The sequence below is a fragment of the Macrosteles quadrilineatus genome, unplaced genomic scaffold (genome assembly GCF_028750875.1).
Source record: "Macrosteles quadrilineatus isolate MER2022 unplaced genomic scaffold, UCM_ALF_1.0 Scaffold_8__2_contigs__length_117827958, whole genome shotgun sequence".
NCBI lineage: Eukaryota > Metazoa > Arthropoda > Insecta > Hemiptera > Cicadellidae > Macrosteles > Macrosteles quadrilineatus.
Window position 1 is genome coordinate 82015303 of NW_026542601.1, and position 18342 is coordinate 82033644.

At 35.4% G+C, this 18342-nt stretch overlaps 2 protein-coding genes across 2 annotated transcripts in view; both read left to right on the forward strand.

Annotated features, from left to right (window-relative positions):
• The first annotated feature begins 548 nt into the window (after nucleotides 1-548).
• LOC128999389 (uncharacterized) lies at nucleotides 549-4193 on the forward strand. Its single transcript, XM_054425872.1, has 2 exons — nucleotides 549-689; nucleotides 3897-4193. Exons 1-2 carry the CDS (start codon nucleotides 564-566, stop codon nucleotides 4107-4109), a joined length of 339 nt encoding a protein of 112 aa, XP_054281847.1. The 5' UTR covers nucleotides 549-563; the 3' UTR covers nucleotides 4110-4193.
• Nucleotides 4194-5185: 992 nt separating this feature from the next.
• LOC129001163 (uncharacterized) overlaps nucleotides 5186-18342 on the forward strand; it is a 32141-nt gene continuing 18984 nt past the window's right edge. The window contains exons 1-2 of the mRNA XM_054428376.1: nucleotides 5186-5292; nucleotides 15171-15231. Of these exons, the coding sequence (XP_054284351.1) occupies nucleotides 5290-5292; nucleotides 15171-15231 (64 nt within the window). The 5' untranslated portion in view covers nucleotides 5186-5289. The remainder of the gene's footprint in view (nucleotides 5293-15170; nucleotides 15232-18342) is intronic.

Sequence of the window (18342 nt, forward strand, 5' to 3'; positions counted from 1 at the left end):
GCCATCATTGGACTGTTCTTTAAATGGCCAAAATTATGGTGGGATCTGGAGATAATGTCAATCCTAAAAACAACCTGGCGATGAGACGACAACGTCGACAACCACAAAAAATGTAAAAACTGACTTTGGTGAGATGATTAGGTTATATGACCCAAGGTCCACAGGTAAGGTACCTTACTGGGTGCACCACTGTTCAAAGTCAAAGCTTTCTTACTTCATTCACATTCATCTTCAGACCCCCATCTCAAAGATCACCAGAATCATATAACTCAGTAGTCTTTATTCCAGTAGAAAAATAGACAATGACCTTTAACAGGATTAATAATATCAGGAACTTTGCAAAAGTATTGAGCACAGAGTAAAAAGTCGAATAAAATTTATATTTTTATGTGATCATTATTTCACAGGATAAACAAAGGATGATATTCCAATCAATGTACTGTAACTCAAATACTTGTCATATGACTGAAAAGCTTCAAACCATCATATTTAATTTGTAACCTATCAAAATGTTTGTTTACTAATAAAGTAAAGCATGCATAGTTGTATTTTAGGGATTGATCATGGCTAAAGAATATAAGGATAAGAAAAAACCTCATTGGGAGCCATCTCACCAAATTAAACGTCCAGATGGAATAAAATCTTCAGACTACACCAATGCCAAACAGTTCATTCCTTCCTATGAAAAAGTAAGTTTGATTTGAACTAGTGAAAAGTAAGTAAAATTGGAATAGTTAAAAGCACAATCTAATTTTCACAATCGGCTTGCAGTTCCGTTTAATTCCTTCTGCCTTGTTTGGATGAATCATTTCTCACCTTTTAAGCTCAAAATTTTTCATAAATCGGTTAAACTATTTTATACAAACACATTGGATTCTTCTGGAAGCTCTAAGGTCATGATTATACAGCAACTCATTAGGTAGGTACCTATGTCCACACTAGTGAGCTTCTGTGTGCACCAAACGCATGCCTCTTAGCACACGCCTGGACGCAAGTAAAGCATTTGTCAAGAAAAGCCTGAATTGACTTGGCAAGAGCCCAATTCCATAGGGCAAGACGATCCGCCAGCATTGGATTTCTTTGCGTTTCAACATGCATCAACTGCTTTACATTTTTGACAATTTGTCCATGTTGTTGTTTGGAGCAACATGACAATGAAGAAACCTTTCAATTCATAGAATATTATCACTATCATGTGAGTTCGTGGGACATACAGAGTACATTTACACTAACAATACACAGCGGAATGACGCCTGCTCGGATTTAGCCAAAAAATTCAACATGAACATGAAGGGTGTGCGGAATGAAGTTAAAAGCTGTGGTCATATTTTTCAAAAGAGCACCAAAAGTAATACAAAAAAAGTGGTACGGGACCTGATAGCAAGTACGAGACACCTTGGTTTGCATATTCCTCATTAATTTTCATGCGTGTGGACAGTTGAAAGGCATGCTCCAAAAAGCATTCAACAACGCATGTGTTTATGCATGACCAATTGACAGTGCACGAGTGTGGACATAGCTTTTCCCAGTCAGCAAATAAATGCAGCGTTTGGAGATTCCACAATTGTTTGGATTTCTCCTTCGTGGCTTCCACAAAAAAACTCCACAACCCAACTGCTTATCCTAATCTCACTAAAATTACACTTTAAACCCGCCTCCTTCTCGAAGCAGTCTACCTAATACAAATGTCTTATTAATCTTTCAGTGTGTTGTCACCAATAAATATTAAATGAAAAATGCAATTAATAACACTAAATAATTTCCAACAGCTCAGGAATAACTCAATTGAAATTGCAGATGAATCTTTAAAACATGGTACACATCTCAAAGTACATAGATGAAGTGTTAAATCATCCTTAAAATGTCTTAACATACTATCCTGGTGCTACAGCCCTTTGCTTGCTTTTTAGCCTCCATAACAATCTTCCTCAATGCTTTGGAGTGCCATGCTGTCTATCTGTGTCTTTGTTTTACAGTTGTGTATTCTAATATTCTTTTAGTCCTCCACTCCATCTATCCACATCGATCGTGGCCGTCCCATTCGCCCTTCTTCATGAGGTGAATATCCTGCCATTCATGATTTGCTTGCAATTCACTCTTCAGGCATGTCAGCTATGCTTTTGTATGAAGAGAATTTTATTAAAAATATTCCACCACCTTTAAACCTTTTTTTTACCCTCAAGTTTCTGTTTACAAATTGATGAAAGAATAGATATTGATTTTTAAATTTTATTTCAAATTCCTATTCAAACCCCTGGCCAACTATCTAATCGACCAGTGCATCAAATCCATGCAGCATGCTTCAGATTTGTAGACAAGCTCTATAATCACTCAGCAACCAAGATGATTGATTGAATCCCTGAGGGACACCTATTATTACTTTGCATAGATGCTACAATTTTTCTATCATTATAACTTACAGTAGTGTATTCTTTTTGATTCTTTGAAATTTATTTTGAAGTTGTAATTCACAGGGAAGTAGAAACTTAATGGTTCGATTTTGTTTTGGATAAACCTAGTTAATCGATAATACTACAGTTATCCTAGCTCAGTATACTCCCAATTGAGGATTTTTAAATACTATAATGGAATATTTTTATTTTCATATCTATGTATAATTTTGAAGACTTTTGTATATGTTTAAGAGCAATTCAGTTTAAGATAATATCCCATATAGGGAATGATTTTAGCATAGGTCTCATAGTAGGTATGTAGACAAACGAGAAATATTAACCAATTTTAATGAAATTTGGTACTAACGTGAAACCTAGGTTTATTTGAAGGAGTGTGCAAACCAGCTTGATTCGACTAAGGTATTTGGACTTGCGGAAGGGGGGGGGGGGGGGGTTATGGGGTAGAAATAGGTTTTTTTAAATTTTTGCAGTCTAAACCATTTTTAGAGCTTTAAAAAAAAAATAGTTTACGGCAGTGTTGTTAACTGGCTTAATGGTTAAGGGAAAAATTCCTAAAAACTGAAAACTTAAAATTTCTGCGTTATTCTTAAGGAAAATAAATTAACTGTTGAAGTTAATTGTTTATGGACATATTTTGATTAAATTTGGAAAATTTTTTTACTCCATACTAAACTATTTACATTTCACTAAAAAAGTATTTTATTACCTTCCCTGTAGCAGCAAACAATGTTAATCTATTTTTTTTTTTAATAGGGAATAAATCTGACATTTTAAGGAGGTATTTTAGTAAAGATATAATAAGGCAAATGGAACGGGTGGCGTCGTCCTGTAATCCAGCTACTAGGAGGTCACGAATTGTGGATATTTATAGGCATGCACTGTGGATGTGATACTCCCTGGTGTGGATTAACATCCGCACGAGTGAGTACTACGACTATCCGCAGTACTATCCTGATAATTAGACCAATTCGTATATTCCAAGGCAAAAAAATTTGGTTCGGATTCCACTATAAACTGTAGGTCCCTTAGTTGCCATTAGCTGTATGGGCTATTAATTAACAGCTGTGTCTAAGGATTAAGGAATGTCCACCTTAGTCACTAACAAGACTACAAGATCGCGCCACTCATCCTTCACTCATCTCCATTCATACTTGGCTTAAAATACCTACTTTGTATGGTCGCCATTTAATAAGAAAGTATTAAAGAAATTCGCTCAGTCTCCAGGTTTGTTGCTGCGGCGGGGATATTTGTAATGTCATTGGCTACACTATCTGAAGCACAGACCTAAACCAACAGTTGAAACACTCTATTTCTTTTCTAACTGATAACTATTAGAATTAGTTGAAAGTAAAAATAGTAAAAAGTTTAAAAAAATGTAATAAAAAAATAATAAAGTAGTAAAAAAAAAGTAGTAAAAATAATAAATAATAAAGTCATAAAAAAAGTAAAACATTCCTCTTTTTTTTGTATTGTTTGGTTTAGGAACCTACTAAAATGGCCTACATAATGAGCAATGAATATGCAAGAATTTGGCAAAAAGAACGAGAAGAATTCGACAAGTCTGTTGTTCAAGAAACTAAGCCCCCTGCCAAGAAGATCATTGTTAGAGGGGTAAAGAAAAAGCCGAATCTCAAGAAAGATAGTGAAATAAACGTCAATTTGAAAAAGGGAAAATCTAAAATTCTGAAACCTTAGTTAAAAATTAAATGTGCAAAGCAATTTATAACTCTTGTTGATGTTCATAAAATTGTGTACATTAAACTGACAAATTTCAGCATATACTGTAAATGTTTTTTATTAGAACCTTAAACAAATTATGGGTTTTCAGTTTCACATTTTTGAGTTGTTTATAACTAAGGTAAATGAGCATGGAATTCAGAGACATGTTCTGGGCCACCCTATTAAATGTAGTTATAAAGAGGTCTTAGGCTTTTTGGGGGGCGAAGGAAGAGAATAATTCCCTTTGGTATGGGGGGGGGGGGGGTGTGCAATAATCTCTTGGGGTCCATAGCACTGCTCATATGCAAACCAAACCGCAGATATATCTCCTTATTTTAGGACTTTCTGAATGTTGTGAGTTTTACCGTTTTACTGTTGTAAGAAATATTTTAATTTTAAATTATTAAATTAATTGTTTTATAATTTGTGTAAAACGTTTCTTTTGAAATTATAAGATCTTCTATTACTAGGTCCTATGAAATTTACTAACTTAGTGAAAATTGTTTGCAGGGCCACAAATATAGTAATAGGATGTCGCTTTACTGTTTTTTATGAAGAGGTATTGTGTGAACAACCAGTTTGATTTTCAACCAGATTCTGTGACTTGACTATTTCTGGAACATAGCCTACAAATTTTACTTATACACAATAACAATCAATTAATTTTTGGCTTAGACTACACAAAAAATACCAACTAGTCGTAAAAATAATACATACACCACATTTACTCTAACATTTTAGATAAAAATTTAGATTCATACATTTGATAGTTTTTTAAAAGAGTAGTGTACTATGTGTTTGTGTGATTTCTTTTTAAATTGTTCTTGATGGTATTTACAATCATAACCTAACCACTTAATGCAATACAAAAATGTGTGCTCATTATGGACGTAGTTTACCCACAACACAAGACAATTGAAATCCAGACGAGATGACACAGTTTGTATTTAGCGGCTGTGCTGCGGAGGATATGCCATAATGAATGCAGGCGCGCTTTTTTGCCCTGCTCAGTTCAACAGCCTGCGTCTGCGTTCTGCTAGTGAGCGCCTGACGCCTGCGCAGAACGGTCCTCTCTCTTCTGTCTGTTAGTGTTAGTTTTGCCGGTCCGTCCGTCACCGACAGATCTCCGGTGTCAGGTTTCAGGAATAACTTTACCATGGTAAGTGTATCATTTGTAGAAGCAGTAATTTTTGGGCTTTTTGATTTTGTAAATAAAGTTAGGCCTACAAGTAGAAAAAGTTGTTCTATTTTGGAGATTTAGATTTAGGCCCTATTACCTAAAGCAGGTTGAAGAATCATTATTGATTGTTGAGTATTTTGTATTTAAGTTTAGTTTGTTAGAAAAATTTAGACTGACACAATGCGTACTTATCGAGTTTTGTTTTATGTTGTTGTTATTATTATTGTTATTGTTTTTTATACCCTACCATTCAAAATCCGTTAGTTAGCGACTTTCTTATGGCGTTTACATTTGATAGCTTTGCATTCGTTTTTAATGTCCCATTCAGATGCTAAAATTCTTGCAAAACAGTAATGGTACTGTAATAATTTTAATACGTTTTAGCACACTTTCTTAAATATTTTCTACCATTTTCATCTAAACCAAACACGACGATTTCTGGTTTAATTTTGAATCATAAAACATCCCCGAAAACATTTTAGGTACAGTAGTTTTTTTTTTAGAATCTCGAAATTTTTAGAAAAACGTGTAATCTATGTTTATCGAGCCCATGACTAATTCTGTACGGAGTTAAGAAATGTTTAAAAAATAAAACCAATGCAAAATATCGTTTGCATTAAATGTAGTAATTTTAATGTTTAAAAGACTATGTTTAGTTCAGTTGTTCAGTTCAACATTAAATAAGTTACACTGTAAATAATTAATAGCTTTGAAAGAAGTATATTTAATTTATTGAAGATACACGCTTTAATTCCTATCAAAATTATTTAAATCGTATATTTTAAAATATGCAACTACTAATTAAAATATTAGCCAAGTAGTTAAATACTTTTATACGTTGACTAGCTGTAACCCGCGGGCTTTGCCCCGTTTAACTTCTTAATTTTCAAGATTATCTCGTTCGCATGGCTCAATCACGTCCTGGTTGAAGTTTGTTCGCTACGCTCACTCACCTTTAGGTTGGAGCTCGTTCGCTGCGCTCGCTTGCCTTCAGGTTAGCTAGTTCGCTACGCTAACTCGCCTCCAGGTTGAAGTTCGTTCGCTACGCTCACTCACCTTTTGGTTGCAAATTAGCTGTTGTCATAAATGTAAAAGAAATAATAGTGCTGCACCCTGTTGGTAATCCTTGTATCTTTAATGCTATTGAACATCATAGAACAGAACCAACTTGTTTAATTGAAACAGCTGTTAAGATTCAATAATTCCATTTCTCATAAGGTTAACATGGGAAACTCCAGAGCCACTGGGGCGGAGCCCGAACGGATTTTTGAAATAAGAATATGCCTAGGGCCTATATGTTAATCGGGAATGTGAGCTATCATCATGCCAAATTTCAGCCCAATCCGACCAGTATTTTTCGCGTTCACTTGTCACAAACATACATCCATCCATACATCCAAACTTTCTCATTTATAATATTAGTAGGATATTTGACGTTTTAAATTAGTAAAAATAAAACTTGTGGTAATATTTGGTAACATGGTATTAATTGAATAATAAAATATCAAAGACGTTATGCACATGCATTGGCTCAAATGTATATAAAGGAGTTTAGATGCAATATTGACTGTGACGTATTTCACTTGAATATTTAGTTAAACAAGTCTAAGTTAAAATTAATATAAGCATCCTTGACCATGGCTTTAAAACTAAAAAATTGATAAGAATAACCCATTGACAATTAGGCACGCAATAATGGAGCTGAAATTAAATTATATGCATCAAAGGGACATTACATTTCCACGTCAGGATTTCTATTGTAGATTGAAATTGGAATGTCTTCCATACGAATGTGAATTGAAATACTAATTGAAAGCCCGCGAGGAGGATGTTGAGTGGAACTGTGGTAGAACGGTAGAATGGCAGACGGTTTCTGTGTCATCGTCGATTATCTACTGTCGCGCTCTATTTGGAGGCCTACACTCGAAACTTGATCCGGGGAAACTCTTTCCCAGACCACAAGACACGTAAAGCCTAAGAGATCTGCCAAAAAGTATTTAATATTGTTAGAGTATTTGTCGCTTAAAAGCTCATCTATCTGATTTTGTATCAAATGTTCTCTGTCGATCCGTTGCTGTTGCGGCTTGCCCGGACGAGAGCAGTGGGATTCGATCAAACGGTTCAGGAGGTTTGGCAATTATTACCCATGAAAAAATGTATGACTTCTCTATTGGAAATTCAACAAAGAAAACTTCTTGGTGAATAATCAAGACTGTATAAAACTAACACCAGTTGGTAGACGGTTGTAAACTGAATTACGTCGTTAAGATGTTATTCGAAAACTTAAGTTCTCAAATCAGATTTTTGGTTTATATTTTTTGTATATTTTGCTTCATTTTATTTTAAACTAGGTGTCATTTTCCCGGAGAAGAGAGCGTAAAATGCCATATTGAGTGTTACAGAAAGACAGACAGACAGAAAGAAATTAAGATAACACGCGTTTCGGTTTTCCTATAGTATAAAATGAAAAATAACCGAAAAATTTATGATTATACGCAATGTACAGACAAAACTCTAATTGTATTTATGTAGATAGTAATAAATACTTAACCACTATTTTTTCAGTAGACATTCTTCATTTCTACCATAGCGTGCTTTAAACACGTTATTTTCTACTATCACAGACAAACGGTTCTTCGGCGCCGCTGTTTGCGATCCTTACTAGGTAAGACGACGCTGGTTTTTAGCTCATAAACCGCGGTTATGCATAACTCTTCCTTATTGCTTTCAACTGCCTTCGCGTCTCATTGCCTTCGTAAACTCAGACGTTCCAGACTCCGAAGAATTCCTAATGAGAAACTGAGTGAGAAATGCTTAGTTTGAAAACAGTTAAACAAGTAACTGTAATTCTAAAGTAGGCTAAATTAGGCGAGACCTGACATATTGATGGAATGTGTGGCTAATTCGTATTTCCACACGCATCTCAAATTTTATTTACCAACTAATATATCTGATTGTGCTTTTTGGAAGCATCTCCCATTAATTTACACCTTTAAATCCAAAGTTCGAAGCCACTGAAGTTCAACTTCGCTATTACAACATAATAATCTAAGGAAATCCACTAAGAAGAAATCCACAGACAGTCAGTAAACAATTACTCTAGAGATATGCCAAATCACCTGTTATTCTTCAATGTAAACTCAGTGTGAAAGAGATCAAGCGGTTTCCATTGAACTTGTAGAAAGTTTATTTCGCCAAACCAAGGGGGTCGTGTACCAGGAAGCCAGCTGTCTCGACCCTGAAAATATTCCTAGGATGATGCCGTTGCCGATGCCTATCAGGATTTTGAAAACACTTTCCACTTTAGTCGATCATTTACTGACAATTTGTACGAAACAAATGTATTGTATAATGGGGCTGCAGTACATAATATTTCAGTGCTATACCGGTAAGTCAATTATTGTTGTGTTCAAAAGAGACCTTCAAATCCGTGACGGCTGAAAAGAACCGGATACATTTAATTGAAAGAATGATACAAACGGTCCTTGGGCCTCGGATGATGACACGGACCTTGAACTTCATCAAGCATTCGCAAAGTAAATACGTACCTAGGTTCATCATTTACTTGTGACATCATCATGGTATTTGTATACAACTGAGAGTGTTAAGGCACATGAATAAATAATGAGCTTACCTCTTACAAGGATGACAGTCCTCAGAATCCATACCACGAAACTATAACGGTAAATAAAAGTGCTTCATACGCATTTCTATAGGTAATTAACTACATTATAACCCTTGCCATCTTGTCAAAAATATATATATATTTAAATCAAAAGTATTTTAAATTCAAACGTAAAGTGTTCGTTTTTCTGTGAAACAAAACTCGCTTGTTGAAAAAAAACAACAATTCGTTGTAAAAAATTGGTGTAGACGAATTGGCTTATTTTGAGAAAGTCTGTTCGTCGCTGAATACAATTAATTTATTTCCAGACAAAGACGGTTAGTTGAAACTAGTATGAAAAGGAAACTTTGTCTATTCAAAACATGTTAAATAAAATCGGTTTATGTCCGAAACCAGTTAGTTATATGGACCTTAAGGTTGTACGTGCTGCAGTTAACGCTTCTACAACACTTGTACAGCTAAAACTCCCCAAAAATAACAACAAACTACAGTTTTGAAAGATTTTCGAAGTGCGAGCATGAACGAGATGGGTCTGTAGTTAGTCAGCTCTGCTAGTGGGCAACTGTGTCAGCGCTCAGCGTAACTAGGTGAGCGCATTGTGATGTTAGCTGCTCGTGATCCTCATGGCACGATGGTCTGACCGTTTCAATTACTTCACCTCGGTCTGCTCTCAACACTCGACACACAATCGATTGTCACACTCCTTCACGCTAAACAGATGTTTCTTGCTTCCTGTTCCCAATATCCGGTAAATCAGATGATCCGGATGTAAGTGATCTAGGCTGATCTTGAAACTGGTGATCTGTTGGTGTAAAACCTGAACCAAATTGTCGATTGACTAGGGAAGTAGGCCCATTGACTATACACACATAACCATTCACCATATCACCAGAGGGTACTAGTGTATGGATGAATTAAAATCAATGCAGTTATCATAGCAAACAGTTGATTGATTTATAACTTGACACAGAATATTGTCATTAGTTGGTAGACCATCTGAAAAGATTACATCAGGGTTTTTGTATTCAAATGTTTAAATTACATGGGAAAAAGTATAGTATAAGGTCTATCCATCTGAATATTTGTACACTAACTATAAAGATCATTAACAATAAACAAATGACGTAACTAGCTCGAATCCTATAATAATAACGTTGGCATGGTTTAGTAGACAGTTCCATTTTAGTAATGTTAAAAAATGTTTACCTTCGGGGGCAGTGACATAATTTGTCTATGTTTCTGATCCATGTTTCTGTTATAATATTTTTGGCTCTAACTCGCCGATGTGGCAGAGAAGATTGACACTAACCGTTGTGTTATAATCATTATCATGGGTTTCAGGAGGTGTCTAATGCTTAATTGGGGGAAGTGACGTTCCCAAAAAAATAGCTATGCGGGTAGTTAATTAGGACAAACCGCGTAAACACAGGCCAACGACCTAAATCTACAGGGTGTCCTCGAACTCTGCCAAATGTTTGAGGTATCATTCCAAATACAAATTAAAATACATCGTAAAAATAACAAAACTCAAGCAACCCGAACCACCACAATTTTTTGATTGTTAACGACTTTCTGTTGTGAATTTAAATTTGTTACCGTACTGTATTGAATCAATAAAGTAATAAATAGATATATATTCATGAAAATAACTTTTTTAATGTTTAGTTTCAAAATTGTTGTGGTTCTTTGATTAAGTAAATTCTGTATATTTCTTTACTCCTACAAACAACGAGCTGATGAAGATTAATCATTGTTACCATCATTGTTATTAATCATTGAAATTAGTGTAATAATCATTTACAATAAACATATTTGTACAATAAAATTATCCAACCCCAACAAATGGGGTTACGGAACTAATTACAAACCCTTTTGTATATGTAAACAAATCTGTAATTCTTCAATTATTTGTGAAATAAAAGTTACACCAATTGGTAGAGTCAATAATAATGTCACAAAACCTGTTGTCAATTAATACATAGCAAAATCGTATTCGATTGTACTAATTGAAGTTGATAGTCAACATTCTGGTACTAGTCACTATTTAATATACACATTGGGTTACAAATATTTACTAGAGTAAAAAACAGCAAATCAAACCTAACAATGCCAAACTCTTATCACAAGCCAGAGGGGCAAATCTCAAATTGCTGCTTCAAAACAGCAATCTTTCTGTCCATGTTTATTTGTTGACGAAGCACGTTATCGGAGCCCCGTCACTCGATCTCACAGTCGAAGAGAGCATTTTGCAGATCTCTGCCGCAATATAGCAAACATTAATGAATAATTACTTAGTTTTGTTAATCCGCCTGTTTAGAGTAATTTGAAAGCTGTTGATTCATAACTGTAAACTAAATCTGTGACTATGAATAAAAGTTGAAATCCAATCATCGTGTAAAGTCGTGACCAGTTTAGAAAAAATATACGTAGATGAATAGTTGAGCCTCTGACTTAGAACACTGATTAAAATTTAAAAGACCACTTATTGTCAACCATAGCATCTTTTATATAAAACTAGCTGTAACCCGCGGGCTTTGCCCCGTTTAACTTCTTAATTTTCAAGATTATCTCGTTCGCATGGCTCAATTACGTCCTTAGGTTGGAGCTCGTTCGCTACGCTCACTCACCTTTAGGTTGGAGCTCGTTCGCTGCGCTCACTTGCCTTCAGGTTAGCTCGTTCGCTACGCTAACTCGCCTCCAGGTTGAAGTTCGTTCGCTACGCTCACTCACCTTTTGGTTGCAAATTAGCTGTTGTCATAAATTTAAAAGAAATAATAGTGCTGCACCCTGTTGGTAATCCTTGTAACTTTAATGCTATTGAACATCATAGAACAGAACCAACTTGTTTAATTGAAACAGCTGTTAAGATTCAATAATTCCATTTCTCATAAGGTTAACATGGGAAACTCCAGAGCCACTGGGGCGGAGCCCGAAAGGATTTTTGAAATAAGAATATGCCTATATGTTAATCGGGAATGTGAGCTATCATCATGCCAAATTTCAGCCCAATCCGACCAGTATTTTTCGAGTTTACTTTTCCCATACACACATACACACATACAGCAACCACCTCTTTTTTATAATAGTATAGATAGATGAAAAATATCATAGTTTGTTTGTCCTAAGACGAGCCCGGAAATGTTTTTTCATATTACTTCAGGCTAGACCTAGGGGTTGCGGTGTTATCACTTAGATAAAACCCATTGGTGACTTGGCGGGATTTGAACCCGGGACCTCAGGGACTGAAATCCCGAGCTGTAACCACTAGACCACATAGTACCAATGACTAAAATGAGAAAATCGAATTTGACACAAGCATACTGTGATAAACTGTTATCATTTTTAATGAACATTTGGCTATTCTGGTCCACACAGGTTGGATGTCTTCGTCAGTGTCCAAAAGTCATAACCGGGTTTCACGAGTAAACTATAGTGACTTAAACCTTTAACATAGCTGTAAACTTGTTGTCATTGCATTTTCGAGAAACTAGAACGAACTGATGCAGGTTGGCCGTATCTCTTCCAGCTGAATCTTATATTCTCAGACAATGTAATTATTCGCCTGCCACCTGAGTCCGAGTCAGTGCACTCGCCACAATCACACAAACCGGTCCCACTTGGCGACTTAAACACCAACCGGTCTAAAACAAGTTCCATATCAGCTGATTATCAGCCATTATCTTCTAATCGATCTTTGTTCTAAAGTATCAATCATTAGACAATCGGTTCTTCAGATCGCCGTGCCCCTGTATCGCTATTTTGTTCGCAATAACTTGAAAGACTCATGATTACTATTGCTTAGTTGGAGGAAGTACCCAAGTACCCAGGTAGATTCTATGTCTGTATAAAACAGTGTATTTTTTGAAGGTACGTGAAAAAAATGCCTTTAATTTTTGTGTGCAATTTTATAATGGAGACAGGATCGTTAGAATTAACAATAAAGTGTCAAAACGACCCGTTGTTGGTCAATCAACCAAACAGCTGTTCCATGCTGCATATTTGAACACGACTTGATTTCATAATTATTTATTGCAATTTTTAAGTCCCTCGTGATCAATTTCGTATGGCAAGTTTACACGGGCATAAGAACAGAAACGGTATATGGATCATAAACATAAACAAATGATGTCACTGGACCGAAAAAAACTTATTTGTATTATTTATTTATATTGCACTGTGAAAAAACGTCCAAACTGTATGTTTATGTTATTAGTATAAGATTCGGGCCAGTGACGTAATCTATGTTTATGATCCATACCGTTTCTGTTCTAATATTCGTGGTAAACCAGTATCAAGCATTACGTTACGTGTGTTTTGCTGTCTTGTGTTAATTGTATAATTTAAAACTTCTACGAACTCCACCATGAGAAATTAGCAAGACTTTTGATTTTGATACGAAGATGTGCTCAATCTTCCGCAGCGCGAAACAGCTTTTGTTGATTTACACTACAAAGAATCGTTTTGACAATAACACAGATGACATAAGCTTTCATTTACATTTCTTTTTCCTCAATCCGGATTGATCCTCTACGAAAATTTACCTCTTGTCCCGGACGATTTATCTGTTGGTGGTACAGCTATCGGCACTACGCAGGATTTCCAGATCAGGAAACTGAATAAAAGGCGTAGTCCTGGCATCCGCCCTGTGTCATCCCGACGCGTTGTTGATGTCCGTAGTTTGCAATCTAGATCTGCTTTATAGAACTATCACCGTTATCACAAGAATTTTTAAAAACTTGACTACAGATTATGTGAATTTAAACTCCACATATACCAACATGAATGTTTATGTCTATAGATTTTCTAATCAATGTAAACATTGCAGCGTACATAACGTGATATTAAGGTTTAGTAACGTGAAATTAATTGGTAAAAGTCTATAGGAAACCCTTTGGCTTTATGTTTTGCCACAGAAAAAATGCAAAGATCTATTTCCTTATTGAGTTGTAAGGGGTATTAGTTGAGCGAAAGAGTTTGTCGGTAAACTGGGATGTCAAATGAACAAGGTTATTACAGTAATTAGTTGGATATATGCATGTATAATATATGTTGCAGGAACAGTGAATTTCAGAAGAGTTTGAGTTGAATTCCAGGTCAAGATCACGAAGTTCCAAGAAACACTTCCCCTAAATTTATACTTCAGTAGAAATTATGGGTGGGCATTAATTGCGCCAACTCAGTGAGTCAGGTAGTCGGGTATTCCTGAATTGCGCCAACTACTCCAGGGAGACGCCTGATACTTTCCTTAACTAAAGCCAAGTGGCGGTCGTCTTTGACTGTATAATTGAGTAGTTTAGGTTATGTTATGTTAGGTTAGGTTAGGTTAGGTTAGGATAGGTTAGGTTAGCTTAGGTTAGGATAGGTTAGGTTAGGTTACGTGACACGTAAACAAGGACATTTCCTCTGCCGGCAACTCAACCCTACCTGGCTTGGGTTTGGAGCAACCAAGGAAGATTTTTTGGGACCCTTTGAGGGCTTGGCACAATTAAGGAACTCTGGCGCAATTAATTCACGACCAAACTTTTTGTCTGGTTGAAAGAAGACCCCCAACCTGCGTTGACAGTCACCTTCATTGATTTATATGCAGAGTAATCGATGGTCTAAGGAAGGAACCACCAGTCTAGAAAGTCACTTAGTCGCAACGGTGCTTGATTCCACATCGTTTACCAGTGACAGACGTCAGACGTAAAGTGTGTAGTCATCCACAGTGTTGTGTTGGTAGACTGTAGAGAGTACAGTAGCCCATCAGCCCATCACAGCTGTTGAGGAACGCTATTGTTTACCGCAGTTGCATGTCGCCGCGTTATTTGACTGTCATCCGAGTCCTGTTAGAGACCGCTACCTAGCCAGAGCCAAGACAGCCAAGGCAGCCAAGTAGCCAGTCACTTAGTTCCCACCGCATTTGCCGCTAACTTACTCCACTGATGCAGAACTGGGAATAATGCACGATCTGACACAGCTCAACACTTCGGACATCTCTCTTTGTGGAACGGAAACTGTCGAATTCGAGATTGGATCCTGACTCTTGAATAGTGTCTATTCGTTATGTTACTGTGAAATGAAATAACTGTTAAGCTACATATGGAGGATTTGTGAACTAAAATATCTCTTCGGTTGAGGTCATTAAGATGTTGATGATCAGTGATATTTTATACGTACAAAAAAATACATGTGAATAATATTACTGTTGTTATTTAAAACTCCAAATCTGATTTAACCGATTTGTTTCCAGATGTGGTGGACTCTTTTGATGCTAGACGGATTTTTGTTGCCGATTCTCGCTCGTTCCAACGGTAAGTATTTACGTTGATTGAATAGTTAGTTTTTAACCATGAACATCTTTATATTTCTAGAACAGCAACGGTAGGGATCGTAAACATAAATAAATGACGTCACTGGCCAGAAAGTAAACATTAAGGAACTGTCGAAAAAACGTCCAAACCATATTTGGGCCAGTAATGCCACTTGTTTATGTTTACGATCCATAACGTTTCTGTTCTAATATCCGTGGTATAAGCTATATAGTATATTTTTCAAATAAGTGACTGTGGATTTTCAGCAAAATTTATTTTTACGTAGGGTTAATCCCTTATTTGATCCTTTGTAGATATCTAACGGATTGAGGTTTCCATAATTAATTATAATGTATTAGGTATCAATGATTCCGTGTTAATCTTTCAGAAATAGACCACTCCTTAAGTAACGTCTTTCAAAGTGAGTTTTACTGACGTTGGTATTGGTAGCACATTGGTGTTAAATTCTGGATCAGAAAAGTTAATTGTTGTCACTTAGCAAGGCTGTGACTCTTTTCTTATTGTACATAAGTCTCCGGATTGCCAAATAATATTTTAAAACTGTTTAAATACATGCTATTAGGCAATCCAATCTTGTTTGCAAACGTAACTAGTTTCGGCTCCTATGTGGCTGTATAAGGACGTTTTTTTTCTTCATATGAAGAGCGTCATATTTAACACGAAAATTAGTGATAGACAAAATGCAACCTGAGGTGATTGTGATAAGATAACGGACGTGCACCTACTGCACTGACCAGCCGTCTATCACTAAACTCCACCGGGTTAATAGTCCAGGACCTGACTAGGGTTCTGTGTGCATGTCGTGTATAGAGAATTTTGCTTTTGCATTTCAATATAGGTGTCTTAGGAAGTGTTTTCCACTCGGGTGTCAAGTTCGCACCTGGTACGTTTTCGAGCTATGACGTCATCAAAATGGCGGCCATTGATTTTTTTAAATCGTATATTTCGCAAACTATTTGTCGGATCGGAATGAACTTTTTTTTGTTTGAAAGATAATTTTAAATGCTACCTGTTTTAAATTTACACATTTGTTGTATGTTTAGTACATTCTTCGTAATTTTGCAAAAACCTGTATTTTTAAATATTTTTGTGTTATTTTTGTTTGTAACGTTTTATTGATACAATTTATCAAAAACCACAAATGAAAAAAGTTGTAGAACGCTTAAAAATCTTTACAAAAATACCAAATACGATATGTTTTCCTAAAAAGATTACGTCAAGAAACTAGATAAATCTCATAAAAACACCAATTTTGGCGCAAAAACGCCTATTAGTCCGGCATCTAGGGCAGTTCGCAAGTCTTATAAAGACAGTTTTACCATTCAATGTTGATGTATGTGTCTAAATAAGCGTTTTCAACTCGGGTGTCACGTCTGCACCCACTGCAGTTTCCGGTTATGACGTCATTAAAATGGCGGAAAGGGCTATATTAAAAATAACTATATTTTACATACCATGTATCGGATCGGAATGAACATTTTTTTTATTGAGAGATAAGTTTACATGCTATCTTTCTTACGTTTACACTTTTGTTGTATGTTTAGTACATTTTTCGTAATTTTGCAAAAACATATATTTTTAAACATTTTTGTGTTATTTTTGTCGATAACGTTTTATTGATACAATATATCAGAAATAACTTAAAGACAAAGTTGTAGCACGTTAAACGAGCTTTACAAAAATACCAAATTCGATATGCTTTACTCAAAGGATCACGTCAAGAAACTAGAAAAATCGTACAAAACAACCTAATTCGGCGCAAAAACGCATATAAATCCGACATCGATGGCTGTGTTCGAGTCATATATAGACAGTTTTACCATTCAATGTTGATTTATGTGTCTAAAGAAGTGTTTTTAACTCGGGTGTCACGTCTGGACCCACTGCAGTTTCCGGTTATGATGTCCTTAAAATTGCTACATGTTACGATTTCACTAACTATTTTACTTAAAATAAGACCATTACCTTCTTTTATGCAAATAAAAGCACAACAAATCAATGTAATTAGTCCATAAGAATGTTTCCACTATATAAATACCCCCGGTGCAGCAATCCTGTCGACTAAGCGAATTTCCATTTGCCTGCTATTAAATTAAATTGCTATTAATCTATTAAATTAACATTGTTTAAGAATACCTAGGTTTGCTGCTTAAGGGAAACTAATAAAGTGGATTTTTTATTAAAATATTAATAGCTTAGTACTGGATAAATAAATCTGCAAAGTTTGATCAAAATATATCCATAAACAAGCCGACTACTACAGTTACAATATTGTCCATAAGAATAACATTGGAGTTTAAAATGAAAAATGTTTTTATTTTCTCAGTAACCAATAACTGTTCAAAAACACTTTTACCGTTCAAAAAACATAGGTACTCTTAAACAATGTTAATTTAATAGATTAATTTAAAATCAATCCAGGCACTTAAAAACACTTCTTTAGACACATACATCAACATTGAATGGTAAAACTGTCTATATATGACTCGAACACAGCCATCGATGTCGGATTTGGGTCATTCTCCATGAAAGGAGCATTTTCAACTGTTAATTTTCTGAAAGTTATATCTTTAATTTTCTATGGCAAAATTTGTGTAGTTGTTGCTTTAAGTATATTTAATAAGTTGCAGGTGTCTACACAACTCATTAAATGTCCGTTAACAAAAAAAAAAAAAATTCTTTTCGCGCTATCCACGGACGTGACAAATCTGCCACAGACGTGACAATACTTGGTGTTATACAATTTCTTGCTGTAACAGCTGTTAGTGTTTGAAAGGTAATTTACATAAAAAAAATATCTGTAGGCTAATGAATAGTTTTTAATAAGTGTCATAAAATATTACCTGGTATAGATTAACAAAGTTATAAGTATTAATAATGGTATAAGGTTACATACAGAGAACATAAAATAAAAAATGTAAAGAAAACACAGTAGTTAACATAAAATGGACACTAGCAAATGTTTTTAAATGGCAAGTCTTGTGGAAAATGGTATTGCCCCCTGTTGTTGAGATTGGGCTGGCACAATCTAGACAATCTTCATGGTCAATGCAAAGGCATGTGTCCCGTTTTAAATAATCAGGTTGAACA